Source organism: Euleptes europaea, chromosome 1 (genome assembly GCF_029931775.1).
Source record: "Euleptes europaea isolate rEulEur1 chromosome 1, rEulEur1.hap1, whole genome shotgun sequence".
Lineage (NCBI taxonomy): Eukaryota > Metazoa > Chordata > Lepidosauria > Squamata > Sphaerodactylidae > Euleptes > Euleptes europaea.
Genome location: NC_079312.1, coordinates 176395501 through 176416285, shown reverse-complemented (window position 1 = coordinate 176416285; position 20785 = coordinate 176395501). Strand labels below are relative to the sequence as shown.

The 20785-nt window shown below is 48.9% G+C and overlaps 1 protein-coding gene across 1 annotated transcript in view; it reads right to left on the bottom strand.

The window, feature by feature from the left end:
* Positions 1-20785, bottom strand: part of LOC130478067 (plexin-A3-like) — a 65187-nt gene that overhangs the window by 4319 nt on the left and 40083 nt on the right. The window contains exons 15-23 of the mRNA XM_056850191.1: positions 17529-17671; positions 15082-15338; positions 13318-13384; positions 11714-11860; positions 9600-9759; positions 9344-9447; positions 8530-8626; positions 5032-5225; positions 100-269 (exon numbers count right to left, since the gene is read on the bottom strand). Of these exons, the coding sequence (XP_056706169.1) occupies positions 100-269; positions 5032-5225; positions 8530-8626; positions 9344-9447; positions 9600-9759; positions 11714-11860; positions 13318-13384; positions 15082-15338; positions 17529-17671 (1339 nt within the window). The remainder of the gene's footprint in view (positions 1-99; positions 270-5031; positions 5226-8529; positions 8627-9343; positions 9448-9599; positions 9760-11713; positions 11861-13317; positions 13385-15081; positions 15339-17528; positions 17672-20785) is intronic.

The window sequence follows — 20785 nt, the reverse complement described above, 5'->3', positions numbered from 1 at the left end:
ACAATCGGCTGGAGGTCTCCCACCATGAGGGGGCAAATGGGAACCTTATCTAGGGGGTACTGGGCTGTGGACATGGAGCCAAAGCCAGAGGCGTCTCACCAATTGCTTTTCCACGTGTGTCGAACGTCTGGGTCCCCAATCTGCCTCCGCTCCGCTTGCTCGTCCAGGAAGTCAAACATGTACTTGATGGGCAGAGGGAGAGCGCTGGCCCGGTGCGCCGTGCTGAACACCGTCTCAAACAGGTCGTCCACAAACTTTTGCAATGTGCCCTGGAGATCAGGGGACAGCAGTTTTTAATCCCTTTAATACTTCTATTTGGAAGAGGCGGAGAGATCCGGTGACGATCAAGGGGGCCTACCTAGGCTCTTCCAGACCCCACCCAGTATTTTTTTGAATATTTTTTTCTATTTATTTATATAACAACCGAAAACACACATACAAACATAAAACATACGCTCCCTCCCCATACATAATGATTACTCCATATCTAAAACAAGATCCTCGTCAACTTCTACGCTGGAGCGGAGATAGGGCATTTTATAATGTGAGTAAAGTGCCATCAAGTCGCAGCCGACTTATGGCGACCCCTTTTGGGGTTTTCATGGCAAGAGACTATTAGAGGTGGTTTGCCAGTGCCTTCCTCTGCACAGCAACCCTGGTATTCCTTGGTGGTCTCCCATCCAAATACTAACCAAGGGCTGACCCTGCTTAGCTTCTGAGTTCTGACGAGATCAGGCTAGCCTGGGCCATCCAGGTCAGGGCCATTTTATAACACCCACTCTTAAACAATAGATCTTGAAAATGATTAAATCTTTAACATAACGGAAACAAACACACTTATACTCAAACTTGCATATAATCTAGCTACCTTAAAGGTAAAGGTAAAGGTCCCCTGTGCAAGCACCAGGTGATTCCTGACCCATGGGGTGACGTCACATCACGACGTTTCCTAGGCAGACTATGTTTATGGGGTGGTTTGCCAGTGCCTTCCCCAGTCATCTTCCCTTTACCCACAGCAAGCTGGGTACTCACTTTACCGACCTTGGAAGGATGGAAGGTGGAGTCGACCTTGAGCCGGCTACCTGAATCTGACTCCCGTCGGGATCGAACTCAGGTCGGGAGCAGAGCTTGGACTGCAGTACTGCAGCTTACCACTCTGCGCCACGGGGCTCCTAGCTACCTTACGCCACTATATTATATTGTATTGTATTGAATACTAAAACTGTTCATCAAGCCTGTTAGCCAATATATCGAAACAGTACATATTTATACCCCTCTACTAACTCCACCCGGTATTGAATGGCATGAGAGAAGCCTGTTCCTTGGGATAGCGGCACCTAATATCAGCATCGTTTGCCCCAAGTTAGGAGGATGGGAGCGAGTGGTAGGCTTTGATTTAAGGGGTCCGCCCCCCACAAAATCGGCCCCATCACCAAAAAGGACCTGACTCAAATGAAAGATCAGTGAACGACCCTAGGAAAGAACACTGTGTGACCAGAGAAGTTCAGCATGTGCATGTTCATTCAGGGAGACATGGATCCTTTAGAGCATTGAAAGTACCCTATCTCAATATTCCTAACTACCACCCTGTAAGGTACTATCCAGCCCTTCAGGAAGTCCAGGGTTGCCACATAGAGGCAGGCAATGGCAAACCACCTCTGAACGTCTCTGGCCTTGACCTGGATGGCCCAGACTAGCCCGATCTCATCTGATCTCGAAAGCTAAGCAGAATCGGCCCTGGTTAGTATTTGTATGGGAGACCACCAAGGAATACCAGGGTTGCTACCCAGAGGCAGGCAATGGCAAAACACCTCTGAACGTCTCTGGCCTTGACCTGGATGGCCCAGACTAGCCCGATCTCATCTGATCTCGAAAGCTAAGCAGAATCGGCCCTGGTTAGTATTTGTATGGGAGACCACCAAGGAATACCAGGGTTGCTACCCAGAGGCAGGCAATGGCAAAACACCTCTGAACGTCTCTGGCCTTGACCTGGATGGCCCAGACTAGCCCGATCTCATCTGATCTCGAAAGCTAAGCAGAATCGGCCCTGGTTAGTATTTGTATGGGAGACCACCAAGGAATACCAGGGTTGCTACCCAGAGGCAGGCAATGGCAAAACACCTCTGTTCATCTCTTGCCATGACCTGGATGGCCCAGGTAGCCTGATCTCATCAGATCTCAGAAGCTAAGCAAGGCTGGCCCTGGTTAGTACTTGGATGGGGGACCACCAAGGAATACTGGGGTCGCTATGCAGAGGCAGGTAATGGCAAACCATTAAGTCTCTTGCCTCGAAAACTCTACTGGGTTGCCATAAGTTGGCTGTGACTTGACGGCACTTGACACATACAATCTTAAAGAGGGACCATATAAATGTTTTAAATCAGTATTTTCCAAACTTTTCGGGCCTCCGCCCCCTCGGTTCCACAAATTTAACCCCAGCACCCCCTACCCTACCCTACCCTACCCTACCCTACCCTACCCTATAAAAAGCATTATTCAAAAAAGGGGCTTTCATGACCCACTAAAGAAGATAATAACAATAAAATTTCAAAAACAGTAACAATTAATTGCACATCTATTCAAAAGCCATTCAAAAAATTTTAGTTGAAATTTATTCAGCAAAACTGATGAGCGTGATCCGGAGGTACCAGCTCTTCAAAGTCTGGGAAAAAATTCTGATAGTTTCCACCAAATTTGCCAGCATGGTGCCATAGCTAGATCTATTGTAAATTAGCAAACAACACAGTTGAAGGGGCCCACCTCTAGCGCCCCCCTGATGCCCCCTTGCCTCTTAGTATCCTCCCTAGGTACTCCCACCGCCCCCAGAGGGTGGTACTGCCACTGTTGGGAACCACTGTTTGGGAACCACTGTTTTATATCAACAAACTGCAATGAGAGAAGAGTGGCTTTGGTTAGCTCCTCCAAGCAAGGTCATTACGTGCAGAGGCACAATTTGAACCCAGGATCTGCAGCACAACCCTACACCAGGATCACCAAATACTGCTAAATAAATTACAAACAATGGATAACATTAAAAGCGGTCAACGGCAGATACTGGAGGAACACACAATTCAGACTTCAAGCTTCCTCTGCATTTCTTCCTCACTAGCCGATAATTTAGGGCTCCAATTTTGCCAGATGCTTCGGCAACTATGCCATTCCAGGTTGCATCGATGAAGTATGGGAACTGGACTTAAGAGTTCAGCCGGGAGAGACACAAAGGCGGGATAAGGCTAGCCACAGGGTCCCCCCATTGGAAGAGCCAATGCTCCTGACCCGGCCACACAAACAGGCTGTGGTTTGAAGCACACCCTGCTCAAGGCCACAAGTTCAGACCACCTATGTGAAGAGCTGACTGAGCGCAAAAGCAGAAACAAGGAACAAAAAAACAGCAAACATCTCTTTGCATACTGAGGGTGAGATTTACAAGGTGTGTAAAAGACCTAGGAAGAAATAACAGAAGAAGAAGAAGAAGAGGAGGAAGAGGAAGAGGAAGAGGAAGAATAGGAAGAGGAGGAGGAGGAGGAGGAGGAGGAGGAGGAGGAGGAGGAGGAGGAGGAAGAGATGGTTTTTATATGCCGGCTTTCTCTACCACTTAAGGAAGAATCATACTGGCTTACAACCACCTTCCCTTCCCCTCCCTTGTGAGGTAGGTGGGGCTGAGAGAGTGTGACTAGCCCAAATGAATCCAGTTCCCCAGATTAGTCTCCACCGCTCATGTGGAGGAGTGGGGAATCAAACCCGGTTCTCCAGATCAGAGTCCACAACTCCAAACCACCGATCTTAACCACTAACACCACGCTGGCTCCCAAGAGTACAGAAAAGTCGGAGGAGGTAGGGAGAGCAGGTTGACAAAATCTCACAATTACTATGTCCCCTGACAGCCACCCTACATGCTCCACTCTGTTTGTGGGTCTGTCCTGGGTCTTGTCAAGCAGATATGTTCTAAGAGTTCCTTACTGGAATTTAAGATTTTCAGGGACATGGGGGATCAATTGGGATCGGGACCACAGAGTATAAGGAAAGTGGCTTAAGCCAGCCTCCCCCTCCCCCATGATCGAAATGGCCCCCCGGGAGTAGGATTGCCAGCTCTGTGTTTGGAAATTCCTGGAGATTTGGAAGTGGAGCTTGAGGAGGGCAGGGTTTGGGGAAGGGAGGAATCTCAGCGGGGTGTAATGCCAGAGAATCTACACATGAACACATGAAGCTGCCTTCTACTGAATCAGACCCTTGGTCCATCAAAGCCAGTACTGTCTACTCAGACCGGCAGCGGCTCTCCAGGGTCTCAGTCTTTCACATCACCTACTTGACTATTCCCTTTAACTGGAGATGCCGGGGATTGAACCTGGGACCTTCTGCATGCCAAGCAGATGCTCTACAAACTGAGCCACAGCCCTCCCAAAGGAGTCATTTTCTCTACAGGGGAACTGATCTCTTGTCACCTGGAGATCGGTTGTAATTCTGGGAGATCTCAAGGCCTCATCTGGAGGCTGGCAACCCTACCCGACAGTCACTGTTTGCCCCGTTGGGGAAATTAATGTGTAACCCATCAGTAGATGTGAAAGCCCATTAGCAGACATAAGTTCCTCCAATAAGGCAAACTGTGGCTCCCTGGGGCCATTTCGGTTTGGGAAAATGGGGTGGGTGGGATGCTCGAGCCCCCTTCTCCCCATGTGCTGTGGGGCCCTGATCTGAGTCAGGCCCCACATGCCTGAGAACCTAAGTTTCAACAGGTAACACACAGAGCCTGGCTGTTACGGTGCAGCCATAAATAGTATAATGGGGTAGTTAAGGCCCTGAGGAACGGCATCAATTAATGTAGCAGAGCAGGAACCGCACCATTAGTTTAAACATTAAGGAAAATACCATCCTGGGACCTGAAGAAGAGGGAGGTTGTATAACTTTTTCTCTTGGAAGTTTTCGCAAAAAGATATATCGGTTTAGGGACCGGACGTCCTACCTGCCTACAAGCAGGAGGGTTACAACTAGCGCGTCTTCCAGTTTTAGGGCTCCGTCCCCTTCCCGCCATACCTTGGTGGCGAGCAGGCGGGTGAGGTAAATCTCAGACACCATCTTGCTACCCCGTTCCGCTTCCTTGGGGTCTCCCAGATGTTCGTGATTCTTGACCAGGTGCCACAAGCGGGTGCCCGAATCTTGGTCCGGCGTGAGGATGGGGGCCCGCGAGCGCAGGCTCTCCGGGCTGCTGGACGTGCGCAGCAAACTCTCTGAGAAGAAGAAGAAGAAGAAGAAGAAGAAGAAGAGGAAGAAGTTGGTTTTTATATGCTGACTTTCTCTACCACTTAAGGAAGAATCAAACCGGCTTACAATCGCCTTCCCTTCCCCTCCCCACAACAGACACCCTGTGAGGTAGGTGAGGCTGAGGGAGTTCAGAGAGAACTGTGACCAGCCCAAGGTCACCCAGCAGGCTTCATGTGAACACACAAAGCTGCCTGATACTGAACCAGACCCTCGGTCCATCAAAGGCAGTATTGTCTACTCAGACTGGCAGCAGCTCCCCAGGGTCTCAGGCAGGGGTCTTTCCCATCGCCTACTTGCCTGGTCCCTTTAACTGGAGATGCCGGGGATTGAACTTGGGACCTTCTGCATGCCAAGCAGGTGCTCTACCACTGAGCCACAGCCCTTCCCCATGCGGAGGAGTGGGGAATTGAACCTGGTTCTCCGGATTAGAGTCTTAACCCCGAGATCGCTCACCTCAACCTTCGGAACCACAAAGCCTGCCTTTCTGTGTGCCCACCCTCCATGTAATCGTGATTCTGCCGCAGAAGCAGTCTCCTCACCTATATTTATTCATAAAGCCAGAGGCCTTTGCGCCCGTATCCAGCTTGGCAGTTCCAGGACCCCTCCCTCTCCCAAAATATCCCCCCTCTTCCCCCCCCCTCCAACCACAGATCCGCAAAACGGGAGTAGCTGTAAAATTACAGGCATTCCACGCTTGGAATAGCCATGATAATTACGGCCAGGGCAGGGCGGTGTTGGCCGAAAGCTCAGGGAAGGGAACCTGGAACGTGGCAGCGGCTTTCCCTAAAGGGCTAACCGAGGCGGTGTGAGAATGCCCACGGGCTCAGCCGCGACGGAGCAGGCCACAGAAGGTCAGTGCGGAGGTTTGGGGTAGAGGGGTCACTTCACGTGTGAAGAAGAAGCTGGCTCACAAAACCGGATCTACCCTTGCAACAAGATCACACTGTCTCCATGGACTGTGGGGAGCGAAGTCATGTTTACGGGCGGCGCCAACATTTCATCTGCACAAGGTTACATTCCCAGATTGTGAGGGCTCAGAAATCACAAGAACATAAGAAAGGCCCTGCTGGATCAGACCCAGGGCCATCAAGTCCAGCAGTCTGTTCACACAGAGGTCAACCACGTGCCTCTAGGAAGCCCACAAGCAAGACGACTGCAGCAGCATTGTCCTGCTTGCGTTCCACAGCACCCAATATAATAGGCATGCTCCTCTGATCCTGGAGAGTATAGGTGTGCATCATGACTAGTATTCCTTTTGACTAGTAGCCATGGATAGCCCCGTCCTCCAAAAGAACATAAGGAAAGCCCTGCTGGATCAGACCAAGGCCCATCAAGTCCAGCAGCCTGTTCACACAGCGACCAACTAGGTGCCTCTAGGAAGCCCACAAACATGATGACTGCAGCAGCACCATCCTGCCTGTGTTCCACAGCACCTAATATAAAAGACATGCTCCTCTGAGACTGGAGAGAATAGGCATGCATCATGTCTAGTATCCATTTTTACTAGTAGCCATGAATACCCCTCTCCTCCATGAACATGTCCCCTCTTCAAGCCTTCCAAGTTGGCGGCCATCACCACATCCTGGGGCAGGGAGTTCCACAATTTAACTATGCCTTGTGTGGAGAAATACTTCCTTTTATCTGTTTTGAATCTCTCACCCTCCAGCTTCAGCAGATGACCCCGCGTTCTGGCATTATGAGAGAGGGAGAAAAGTCAGTTGGAACCTGGACTGGTGCCTTTAGAAGAGAGCCAACAGAACAGGGGGGGAAAAAGAGCAGACACCAATTCTGTGTGGACTGTGGAAATCAGACCAAAGTAGCAAGGCCAAATAACCATCCTCTATACATCACGTGAGCCAGTATGGTGTAGTGGTTAGTGTCAGCCTAGGATCTGGAAGACCCAGGTTCTAATCCCTACTCTGCCTTGGAAGCTTGCTGGGTAACCTTGGGCCAGTCACACATTCTCAGCCTAGCCTACTTCACAGGGTTGTTGTTGTGAGGATACAATGGAGGACAGGCGGATGATGTAAGCCACATTCGGGGAAAAAGATGGGGTATAAATGAAGCAAATAAATAAATAGGATAAATAAGGTGGAATCTTGACCAGCGGCTTCAGAAGAAGAGTCAGAGCATGGGGGAAAAGACCAGAGACCAATTCTCTGTCGACTGTGGAAATCAGATCAAAATAGCAAGACCAAATACCATCCTCTACATATCATTCTGATCACATGGGCTGTGGGAATACCGTGATTCTGTGGGAGCACAATGAAAACACAAGCATGCAGTGCTGGGCACAGAATCCAGCTTCCCTTTCATTTAAAAACTCCCAAACTACAAAGAGCTACAAACTAGAGCCAGCCTGGTGTAGTGGTTAAGAGTGGCAGGGTTCTAACTTGGAGAACTGGGTTCACATGAACACATGAAGCTACCTTCTACTGAATCAGACCCTGGGTCCATCAATGTCAGTATTGTCTACTCAGACCGGCAGCGGCTCTCCAGGGTCTCAGGCAGGGGTCTTTCACATCTCCTATTTGCCTGCTCCCTTTAACTGGGGGTGCTGGGGATTGAACCTGGGACCTTCTGCATGCCAAGCAGATGCTCCACCACTGAGCTGCAGCCCCTCCCCACACCTCCACATGAAGCCTGCTGGGTGACCTTGAGTCAGTCACAGTTCTCTCAGAAGTTTCTCTGCCCACGCAGAGGCAGGCAATGGCAAACCACCTCCGAACAGTCTCTTGCCTTTAAAACCCCAAGGGGTCGCCATAAGTTGGCTGTGACTTACGGCATTTTACACACACACACACACACACACACACACACACACACACACACACACACACACTACAAAGACGTTCTTGAAAGGAAATGCTCGCCCTGAGGAGCTCTCTTTTCCTTTCCTCCTGACTCGATGACACGGAAATTATGCAAAACAGGAAAATGCAGAATTATGCAAAGATTAAGAGAAACTACAGAAATCTGCATAATTCATACATGCTTCAAACTGCAGCTTTATGCAGAATCTGGTTCTCCCAAGCACAGAACTGTGTGTGTGTGGGGGAACCCAAGACAAAACATGCAGGGATGGAGCAAGACAAATCTTATTAACTATGGAAGAGCATGACTCTGCAAAATAAATCGACCTGGCTTTAAGCTCTTTGCACAGTGTCGTGTTACTTGGTCAAAGAGGAAAAGGAACGGCACAGCACTCCTTCGCTCAAAGTGGCCAGCGGAAAAGGATGGTGGAGCACCCGGAGGGCTGCTGCTGCTTACCATAGCGGCTCAGCGAATGGGTGAAAGTGAAAGAGCTGGCGATATTGTAGCCCAAAGCCTGCCGGGGAACTAGGGCCACTGATGAGCCGTCCGTTACCTGCAGGACCAGAAGAGAAAACATTGGTCAGGGTGGAGGGGGAGAAAGAAAATGAGCAATGCCAATTAAGTAATAACACACAGCAAGAAGGAGGAGAAGCAGCAAAAGAAGAAGAAACAGAAGAAGCAGAAGAAGGAGAAGCAGCAGCCCCAGCAGAAGGAGGAGGAGGAGGAGAAGGAGAAGAATGAGAAGAAGGGTTGGTTTTTACATGCCGATTTTCTCCACCTTTTTAAAGAGAATCACACCGGTTTACAATCTCCTTCCCTTCCCCTCCCCACAACAGACACCCTGTGAGGTAGGTGAGGCTGAGAGACCTCTAACAGAGCTGTGACTAGCCCAAGGTCACCCAGCTGGCCTCATGTGGAGGAGCAGGGAATCAAACCCGGTTCACCAGATTAGAGTCCGCCGCTCATGTGGCGGAGTGGGCAATCAAACCCAGCTCTCCAGATTAGAGTCAAAGCTCCCTTTATCAGATACAACAATCTGACGAAGAGAGCTTTGACTCTTGAAAGCTTACACCCTGAATACTTTGTTGGTTTCTAACCTGCTCCTGGAATCAAATCTCGCTTGTCCTTTCGATTGCTGGCAGTATTCCCATTTCCTCCCACCTGCAACAATAGGGAGTAGCTATCCAGTTCTGAGCTGCTCTCCATTTTACAAGGGCCCCAGCCTATAGGACAGTTCACCTGGCCCTGAGATTGGTGGGAAGGAAGTTACCTGATAGTGCCCGAGGGTGTTGAGCCGTTTCCAGTCCCCCTCGATCTTGCTGGTGGCGTCTTCGTCTTGCAGGACTGTCCGCCCACCGTTACCCTGACACCACTCTGGGACGAACGGGAAAGTCAGTGAGGAGAAAGCAGATCTGTAGCCCCCACACCGCCTCCAACCCGCAATGCTGATACAACAAGCCCACCTCCAAGTAGCCAAACTGTGCTCCCAGCCCCCCTGTTTCCCCCCCATGTTCTTGCCTTCATACCAAGCTCCATGTCCTCGGCACGAGGCCGCTGTGAATAGGGCACCCCTCGGTACACGGTGTCCAGCAGCTTCTCTTTCGCTTGGGTCACCGAGTCACAGTTCAACACCTTGACGGGCACCGCAGGGCCGCCAGGGGGCTCCGGTGGGGTACAGAGAAGAGTCTAGGAGAAAGACAGTTTCAGAGGGTGTCGATGTTGGTCTGCAGTAGAAGAAATAGGGCGCTTTTCATACACGCTGAATAATGCACTTTCAATCCACTTTCAGTGCACTTTGCAGCTGGATTTTACTGAATGAAATGGCAAAATCCACTTGCAAATGATTGTTCAAGTGCATTGAAAGTGGATTGCAAGTGAAGTATTCAGTATATGTGAAATAATGCACTTTCAATCTACTTTCAGTGCACTTTGCAGCTGGATTTTACTGAATGAAATGGCAAAATCCACTTGCAAACGATCGTTAAAATGCATTGAAAGTGGATTGAAAGTGAATTATTCAGTATACGTGAAAATGCATTTTCAATCTACTTTCAATGCAGATTGAAGCTGGATTTTACTGTGTGAAATGGCAAAATCCGCTTGCAATCGTTAAAGTGCATTGAAAGCGGACTGAAAGTGCATTATTCAGTATATGTGAAATAATGCACTTTCAATCCACTTTCAATTCAATGCACCTGTATTTGACTGTGTGAAATGGCAAAATCCACTTGCAAACGATCGTTAAAGTGCATTGAAAGTGGATTGAAAGTGTATTATTCAGTATGTGTGAAAGCGCAGTTAGATTCGAGTCCAGGAGCACCTTAGAGACCAACAAGATTTTGGAGGTATCAGTTTTCAAGAGTCAAAGCCTGGTATCTGACACAAGGAGTTTTGACTCTCGAAAGCTTGTATCCCCAAAGTCTTGATGGTCTCTAACGGTGCTACTGGACCCGAATCTAGGAGAGACAGCCTCATCTTTTCACCCACTGTGTTAACTGAGGTTCTCACATCTCTCAGAGTTTAATTCACCCAGGGTTACATGTAGACACTTGTCTTTTCTGGACATACACAGGTATCTCCTCTCACTCCCGCTGACACCCCAGTTCAAGCCAAACAGAACCAAAATCAAACCAGATAATCTCTGCAGTTAATACTCCAGGTGTGTGTGTGAGGGGACATGTAGACATTTGTCTTTTCTGGACAGGCATAGGTATCTCCTCTCACTCCCGCTGACACCCCACTTCAAACCAAAGAGAACCAAAGTCAAACCAGAGAATCTCTGCAGTTAATACTCCAGGTGTGTGTGAGAGAGGATAATTTTGCAAACCCAGCAGAACCAATGACAATGTACTGATACCCAGCAGAACCCAGGGCCACTCCGGCAGTGCAAGATCAACAGGACTAATGTCAAACCAGAGAAGAATAAATCCAAGCAGTGAGCAGTGAGCAACACTGTATAAACAGAAAGGGAACACAAAGCAACTCTTGCAAGGAAAAAAAAATACCCTCTTGAAACTGACAAAGAAACTTGAAACTGACAGAAGCAGCCTGGCAAGCCCATAATTCCCCAAGACACAAAAACAAAGGGAAGGGGGGGGGAGAATGAAAAAAATAGTCCCCTGGAGCCTGCAAACTCTTGCTCCTGATCTTCCCAGTAAATTCTGTATATTTCTGGGATTTTTCAAGACCATTTTTTCGGTTTCCCGAAAAATCTGGGATATATTTGAGAGGCTGCGAATATACCCGAAAAATACTGATAAGGTCTTTTTCGGCTCAGGTGTATCTGAATGCACACCCCTATATAAAACACATACAAAACCCAAAATTTTAAAATCACAACTCAGGACGGCTAGTAAACTTAACCAAATGCAGTCCTAAAAACAGATGGTTCCAGTTCAGGCTTAAACAGGTCCCACTACTGCTTTTCCAAGAGTAAGGCCTCCACTTGGTGGGAAGTTAGGTTGCTTCGTTCTCCAGATCTGGTGACATGGAGTCCTCCAAACCATCGAGACGGCAAAGCCAGACTGGCCTCCACAAGAGATCCCTTCTCATAGCTGCCTTTACAGGACATGAACTGTTAGATTTCCAGCATGGCAAAGAGGTGAAATGACCCTCCCAGCCTCCCCGTTCCTTGGCTCACCAAGGTCTTGTAATCGATCTGCTGGCGAATGAGCTTGTCCTCACTCAGAGAGTAGCGTGCCTCGCCCGTGATGGAGTCTATTGGTCCCTTCTCCATTTGCTGCTTAATGGCACAGAAAAGCATGAACAGAGGTTCTCCGGCGCACTCCTGAAGGGACAGAAAGGCACAGGATGGTAGGCAGGGGACCGCTCCAGAATTCTTGCTCCTATACCCCCAACCACCCAGCCAGGCAGAGACCCTGGAATCCCTCAGTGCCATCCCAAAGCAGAACAGTTAGCCCCCTGAAACTATCCTAAGCCTAGATTTCTGAAACATGGCTACCCTTTGAAATGATCATAAGTGGAGATTTCTGAAACATGGCTACCTGCTGAAACTATCCTAAGTGGAGATTTCTGAAACACAGCTCCCCTCTTAAACTATCCTAAGCGGAGTTTCTGAAACACGGCTACCCACTGAAATGATCCGAAGCGGAGGTTTCTGAACATAAGAAAGGCCCTGCTGGATCAGACCAAGGTCCATCAAGTCCAGCAGTCTGTTCACACAGGGGCCAACCAGGTGCCTCTAGGAAGCCCACAAACAAGATGACTGCAGCAGCATTTATCCTGCTTGTGTTCCAAAGCACCTAATAGGCATGCTCCTCTGATCCTGGAGAGAATGGGTATGCATCATGACTAGCATAAATTTTGACTAGTAGCCATGGATAGCCCCATCCTCCACAAGAACAAAAGAAAAGCCCTGCTGGATCAGACCCAGGCCTATCAAGTCCAGCAGTCTGTTCACACATAGGCCAACCAGGGGCCTCTAGGAAGCCAGAAACAAGACGACTGCAGCAGCACCATCCTGCCTGTGTTCCACAGCACCCAAGATAATAGGCAAGCTCCTCTGATACTAGAGAGAATAGGTATGCAGCATGACTAGTATCCATTTTAACTAATTGCCATGAATACCCCTTTCCTCCATGAATATGTCCACTCCCCTCTTAAAGCCTTCCAAGTTGGCAGCCATCACCACATCCTGGGGCAGGGAGTTCCACAATTTAACTATGCGTTGTGTGAAAAATATATTTTTATCTGTTTTGAATCTGTCACCCTCCAGCTTCAACAGATAACCCAGCATTCTAGTATTATGGGAGAGGGAGAAAAACGTCTCCCTGTCCACTCTCTCCAAACCATGCATAATTTTATAGTCCTCTATCATGTCTCCCCTTAGCCGCCTTCTTTCCAAGCTAAACAGCCCTAAGAGTTTTAACCCCTCCTCATAGGGCAGTTGCTCTAGTCCCCTAATCATTTTGGTTGCTCTTTTCTGCACCTTCTTGAGCTGAAACACGGCTACCCTTTGAAATGATCATAAGCGGAGATTTCTGAAACACGGCTACCTGCTGAATCTATCCTAAGCGGAGTTTATGATACATGGCTACCATCTTAAACTACCCTAAGCAGAGTTACACTCTTTTAACAGTGCACTGACTTCAACGGACTTTGAAGGGTGCCCCTCAGCTGAGGATGGCACCGTTACACTCTTGCTTCCCTGACCATTTAAAGATTCTCGTTCTCGGGCAGAGTGAGGGCGAGGTTCCCCGAGGGCTTGCTCCGTCACACTCTCACCTTGAGGAACCTGTGCAGCAGAAAAGTAAACCAATTGGTCAACATTTTTTCAGCCACCGACTCCGTCCTGGGAAAAGAGAGAACAGCTGGGTCACGCATGGGAAACGGGAGGAGGGCCCTGCCGAATATTCACACTCTGCCTTGGGACACATCATCAGGAAGAGACGAATGGGATAAATCTGGGAATCTCTCTCTGTCCCATGGACTACAAATTTACCCAACCCTCTCCTATGTCCCACCAATATGGCTTGTAATGGAGACCCTTAAGATTTCCCAGGGATCTATGGGCCTTGTTGCAGGAGAGAGAGGAGAAGGAAGGGAAGCAATCTGAATGAGGCCCACTAGACTGGACCCTTTCTGGGGAAGGGCTTGGACCAGAATCCTTTGAGTCTTTTACTAGGTTGGTCCCTGTAATTGATTTATGCCGTTACTCTGCTTTTTGGCAGTAAAATCAGCAATGGCAGAAGAAACGGGGAACTAAAAATGGCAACCGATGGGGCTACAACCTAAAGTCCTAAACCACCAAAGACCTAAGTAAATAAATGAGCTTTTAAGGCCTTCCTAAGAGGGCTGGACTTCCTATGCTTGAAACATTGTACAATGGATGGCCCAGGTGAGCTTGATCTGGTCAGATTGTGGAAGCTAAGGAGGGTCGGCCCGGGTGAGTACATGGATGGGAGACCTCCAAGAAATACCAGAGTCATGACGAGGAGGCAGGCAATGGCAAACCACCTCTGAACGTCTCTTGCCTTGAAAACCCTACAGAGGTTGCCATAAGTCATCTGCGACTTGACGGCACTTTTCTACCACCACCAACTCCGTTGAAACCAGGCTAACCTGATCTGGTCAGATCTTGGAAGCTAAGCTGGGTTGGCCCTGGTTAGTACTTGGATAGGAAGAAGAAGAAGAAGAAGAGTTGCTTTTTATATGCCGACTTTCTCTACCACTTAAGGAAGAATCAAACCGGCTGACAATCGCCTTGCCTTGCCTTCCCTTCCCAACAACAGACAACCCTGTGAGGTAGGTGGGGCTGAGAGTGTGTGACTAGCCCAAGGTCACCCAGCTGGCTTCATGCAGAGGAGTGGGGAAACAAATCCAGTTCACCAGATTAGCCTCTGCTGCTCATGTGGAGGAGTGGGGAATCAAACCCGGTTCTCCAGAACAGAGTCCACCGCTCCACCAAGCAAGTCCAGAGTTGCTACGCAGAGGCAAGCAATGGCAAACCAGCTCTGAACATCTCTTGCCTTGAAAACCCTATGGGGTTGCCATAAGTCAGCTGTGACTTGATGGTACTTTCCACCACCACCAACTCTGTTGAAACCAGGCTAACCTGATCTGGGCAGATCTTGGAAGCTAAAACGGGTCGGCCCTGGTTAGTACTTGGATAGGAGGCCACCAAGCAAGTCCAGCGTTGCTACGCAGAGGCAGGCAACAGCAAACCACCTCTGCATGTCTCCTGCCTGGAAAACCCTACAGGTCACTGTAAGTTGGCTGTGACGCGACAGCACTTTTCACCACCACGTTGTGACTCCTGAACCAAAGATGGAGTGGGTCTCTGGGGACCTGAGACCACAGCTCCTGCTTACTCCAGTAGGGTTTGTGAAGAACTCCTTCCAGGTGGGATGGGGCCCCGCTAATCAGATCCGTTTGGCTCTCGCTCTACCGTGTCCAGCGGAGCCCGCAGTAAAGCCGCCTAAGCAAACCTACATTTATCCCGGTGCCAAAACAAGTTTCGAAAGGGTAGTGTCCCGCAAGGCCTCTCACCGGCGGAGTAAGAGCTTCGGGTGTGCCCGGTTCTGCAAGTTCTTCTCAATGAGGTCGGCCAGCAGCTGCTTCAGCACCCCGGTGGCGTAGTCCAGCCTGCCCTGAAGGGCCACCATCGTCAGGGAGGCGACGGCGCCTCGGTCCCTCATGGAGAAGGCCCGCTGGCCCTCCAGCGTGTGGATGAACGTCAGCAGGAAGGGCCGCGTATGCAGCAGCTGCCCAAAGAGACGCAGCCCTTTCTCCGTGCTCGGGGGCGTCTGCGCAGGAGCCGAAGAAGAGAAAACCGGGTCACCCAACCGGGGAATGCGGACAGAGTTCAGACAGGCCAAATACATGGCAGATTCCCGGCAAGAACCCAGCCCTTAAAACTAGGGTTGCCAACCTCTAGGTACTAGCTGGAGATCTTCCACTATTGCAACTGATCTCCAGCCAATAGAGATCAGTTCACCTGGAGAAAGTGGCCGCTTTGGCAATTGGACTCTATGGCATTGAAGTCCTTCAATTCCCCAAACCCCGCCCTCCTCAGGCTCTGCCCCAAAAACCTCCCGCCGGTGGTGAAGAGGGATCTGGCAACCCTACCTAACACCCAGAGAGGCAGTGACCCACTGCAGGGGGGTTGTAGAGACAGCGCCATGCCCCTTTCCTCCTCAGCCCCCACAGGGTTGGCATCCACCCAGCCCTCTGGGGAGAGGAGGTGGATCAGAAGGGCCGAAGCTCAGTGGTAGAGCATCTGCTTGGCACGCAGAAGGTCCCAGGTTCAATCCCCAGCATCTCCAGTTAAAGGGACTAAGCAAGCAGGTGATGGGAAAGACCTCTACCGGAGACCCTGGAGAGCTGCTGCCGGTCTCAGTAGACAATACTGACTTTGATGGACCAAGGGTCTGATTCAGTTTAAGGCAGCTTCACATGTTCATGTGTTCAAGGAGAAGAAGAAAAATAGTTGGTTTTTATATGTCGATTTTCTCTACCTTTTAAGGAGAATCAAACCGGCTTACAATCTCCTTCCCTTCCTCCCCCCACAACAGGCACCTTGTGAGGTAGGCGGGGCTGAAAGAGTTCGGAGAGAACTGTGACTAGCCCAAGATCACCCAGCTGGCTTCATGAGTAGAAGTGGGGAAACCAACCCGGATCACCGGATGAGAGTCCGCCGCTCAGGTGGAGGAGTGGGCCATCAAACCCGGTTCTCCAGATCAGAGTTCACCACTCTCAAACCACTACACCCCGCTGGCTCTAAGGGTGGTGCCCTCTCTGCCTGAGGCCAAAGCAAGGCACCTCAGCCAAACTGGGACCCGCTGGGGCGTGATGGCTGGGGCCAGGAATCCGACACCTACTCTTTAAAAGAGTGCTGGTTTAGAGGAGGGGCAGCAGCAGCAGCATTTGAGGAAGAAAATGTAAGGGTAAAAGGTAAAGGTCCCCTGTGCAAGCATCGGGTCATTCCTGACCCATGAGGTGACGTCACATCCCGACGTTTCCAAGTCAGACTTTGTTTACGGGGTGGTTTGCCAGTGCCTTCCCCAGTTGTCTTTCCTTTCCCCCCAGCAAGCTGGGTACTCATTTTACAGACCTCAGAAGGATGGAAGGCTGAGTCAACCTTGAACCGGCTACCTGAAACCGACTCCTGTCGGGATCGAACTCAGGTCGTGAGCAGAGATTGGACTGCAGTACTGCAGCTTCCCACTCTGCGCCACGGGAAGACCCCACAAAAAAATCAGAATGAAGCACCCAATCGCATGGAGGAAGAGAAGGTACCAAAGAGGACTGGAGTGGGGGGGGGGAAGTGACACTAAAGAGCTGGCAATGGCCAGAGTCTGTAACATGCAGAAACTCCAGGGCTCTGAAGTTACTCTGGAACTCAAGTCATAAGGACATAAGAAAAGCTCTGCTGGATCAGGCCAAGGCCCATCAAGTCCAGCAGTCTGTTCACACAGTAGCCAACCAGGTGCCTCTGGGAAGCCCACAAACAAGACGACTGCAGCAGCTTTATCTCGCCTCCATTTCACAGAACCTAATAGAATAGGCCTGCTCCTCTGATCCTGGAGAGAATAGGTATGCATGATGACTAGTATCCATTTTGACTAGTAGCCATGGATAGCCCTCTCCTCCATGAACATGTCCACTCCCCTCTTAAAGCCTTCCAAGTTGGCAGCCATCACCACATCCTGGGGCAGGGAGTTCCAAAACGTAACTATGGGTTTTGTGAAGAAATACTTCCTTTTATCTGTTTTGGATCTCTCACTCTCCTGCTTCAGCAGATGACCCCACGTTCTGGTATTATGAGAGAGGGAGAAAAGCTTCTCCCTGTCCACTCTCTCCATACCATGCATACCATATCACACCAAGTCATCATCAACTTCATGCCTCTGAACTACCTTCCAATCGCTCATCTTCCCTTCCTCTCAAGCGTAAAGCAATAATTTCTGCTAGGCTTCACATCCACAACCACTCACACTGGTCTCCTGCAGGGCCGGGTGTTCGTCAACCCCCGGGAAAAGCACCCGCCGCGCGTACGTCCGATAGTCCAGGAAGGGGATCTTCACTCCATCCATGTTGTTCGTCAGCTCGTTAATGTCGGTCTGCAGCTCGGCAAAAGCTGGAGGAGGACGGAAGGCAGGCTGTCAAAAGCCTCAGAGGCGCGCCACCGTAGGTGAAGCACGGGAGAACCAAAAAATTCAGTGTGCATGTGTGTGCACGTGCAAACACACATGCACCCTTCCAGTAGCCTGGCCCCTTTCCCCAAAAGGTCACCTCGGGTGCAACAAAGCAGCTCTTTTGCGGAGGAACTGGCATACAATCAGCACGCGGCTCATGTCGCTTGATAACCGCACACGCACGTATTTTGGCAGGCCGTGTGGACATGTGGCGGACATGTGCTGGGAAGCCTTCTTGGCCAAAGACAGCTCACTCAAAGGGGATCCAGTTTCTCAGGAATCCCTAGAGGCGATCCCTTTTTGCCATTAGATGCCCTAATTCGGCACAACTGGGGCCGAGCCAGAGTCCTACATACGCAACCTTTACTTGGCGCCCGCTGAACCTTTAGCGGTGCGAAGCATGGTGTCTTTTAGGGGGGGAAGCGGCAGTTCTGTCATGCCGAAAAAGTTATTCCTTGCTCTGGGAACTAGACCTGATGCAAGTAGACAACCGTAAAACAGCTTGCCTCTCAAGAAAGGCCAAAAACCAAAAAAAAAAAACCCACAACCGTGCCGTACAACAAGATCAGTAACAAAATCCCAGCAGCGGGGGCCCAAAACACCACTATTAATGTAACAGTACAATAATCTATATTGATGGTACAATAGAAATGTACACTAAGCAGTGGAATAACAATATACACTATACTATACAGTGCAACAATGACAATAATAGAGATTTAAAGGACTTGGACATAGCCGAAGATTATTTTATTCTGGTGGCCCGTTTTTCCCTTTTTATCCCAAGTAGGCAAGTAGGTGATGTGAAAGACCTCTGCCTGAGACCCTGGAGAGCCATGAAGAGGGGTCGTGGCACAGTGGTAGAGCATCTGCTTGGCATGCAGAAGGTCCCAGGTTCAATCCCCAGCATCTCCAGGTAAAGGGACTAGGCAAGTAGGTGATGGGAAAGACCCCTGGCTAAGACCCTGGAGAGCCGCTGCCGGTCTGAGGAGACAATACTGACTTTGATGGAGCACAGGTCTGATTCAGTATAAGGCAGCTTCCTGTGTTCCTGTGTCCAAGCTGTGATCTTAGTGATCAAATTGACAGAGTAATCTACAAAAAAATTTAAAGTAGAACAGCTGGACAGGATTCCTGTAAAGTCCTGGTGGAGTCCTTGGCGGGTGCTGGCAATTTGCAAGAATGCGGTCCGCAGTAGGTTAGGACTAGATTGCATGGAGCGCAAACGTCTGATGAAGACAGTGCGAAACAGGACTTTACCAGAATCCTGTCCAGCAGTTCTACTTTAAATCTTTTTTGTCGATTACTCTGTCAATTTGATCACTAAGGTGGTCCTTCGCAGCTTGGACAAGATGAGCTTTGGCTGTGTCCCAGTCCTTTAAATCTCAACGAAGGCCAGCATAATCACAATAGAGGGTATCTTTACTCCCAAGAGTTGTGACCAGGCCGACGCCAGCCCTCTTCAGGGGTCCAAAGAGGAGACCGACATTTAAAAAAAACAAACGCTGATGCACCCAAGAAACATTAATTGGTTTCAGGTGCTGAAGCAACGTCCTCTCATCGCTTCGTTCACTTCCGAAAGGCATCCATTACGGTGTGGTATAGTGGTTAGAGTGTTGGACTAGGATTTGAGAGACCCAGGTTCAAATTCTGCCATGGACATGTACTAGGTGACTATTGGCTAATGTTTAATCATAAATGTAAAAAAAAAATCCTTTTGCTAACTGGCTACAAATATAAAATATACCTAACCTACCTTACAGGGTAAGGTAAGAGTTGCTCTAATAGTGAGGCCAGATGTAGCACAAGCAGGCAGAAGCTTTAATGCAAGGTCTGACCGAATAATAGCAATCAGACTTTATGGAAAGCCTATCAACATAACCATAATTCGAGTTGACATCCCAACTACCGATGCTGATGAGGAAGAAGTTGAAAGTTTTTACGCAAGTGTTCAGGAAGAAACTGATCAGACACCTAAACAAGATGTGCTGATAATTATAGGTGACTGGAAAGCAAAAGTAGGAAACAAAGGAGAATCAAATATTATTGAAAGATTTGGGCTAGGAGTATGGAATGATGCAGGAGAGCAACTCACAGAATTCTGTGAAGACAACAATTTGTTCATTGCAAACACATGTTTCAAGCAACCAAACAGATGATTGTATAGATGGAAATCATTGGATGGTCAATACAGAAATCAAATGATTTTCATAATCGGAAGCAGAAGATGGAGAAGTTCTATTCTCTCTGCTAAAACAAGACCAGGAGCTGACTCTGGTACACACCATAAATTGTTAATATCGAAAATCAGAATAAAGCTAAAGAAAAACATCAAAACATTCATTGTGCCAAAATACAATCTACACAACATTCTTGAAGAGTTTAAAACCATGTAAAGAACAGATTTGCATTACTAAGTTCCAGTGAATGTGAACCAGAAGAACTATGGGTTGAAACCAGCGATACTATCAAGGAAGGATGCACAAAGACTATTCCTGTAGCCAAAAGAAATGAAAAGCCTTGATGGATAACTTATGAAACTCTTATAATTGAGAAGCAAAAGGTGACAGACTTAGAATCAGAATCAGAAGTTTAAATGCAGCGTTCCAGCAACTTGCATGTAGAGACAAAGAGAACTATTATAATAACCAGAGGAAAGAAACAGAAGAGAACAACACGAAAGGAACAAGAGATCTGTTCCACAAGATCAAAAAAATCAAAAGGAAATTTAAAGCACAGTTAGGCATGCTGAAAGAGCAACCGTGGACCATCAAAAAGACAAATCAGTGGGTTCTAGATCAAATCAAGCCTGAACTTTCTCTAGAAGCAAAAATGACCAAACTGAGGCTATTGTACTTTGGTCACGTTATGAGAAGACAAGACTCACTGGAAAAGACAATCATGCTAGGAAAAGTTGAAAGCAGCACGAAAAGAGGAAGACCCAACATAAGATGGATCGACTCAATCAAGGAAGCCGCGGCCCTCAGTTTGCAACGCCTGAGCAAGGCTTTTAATAACAGGATGTTTTGGAAGTCATTAATTCATAGGGTCGCCAT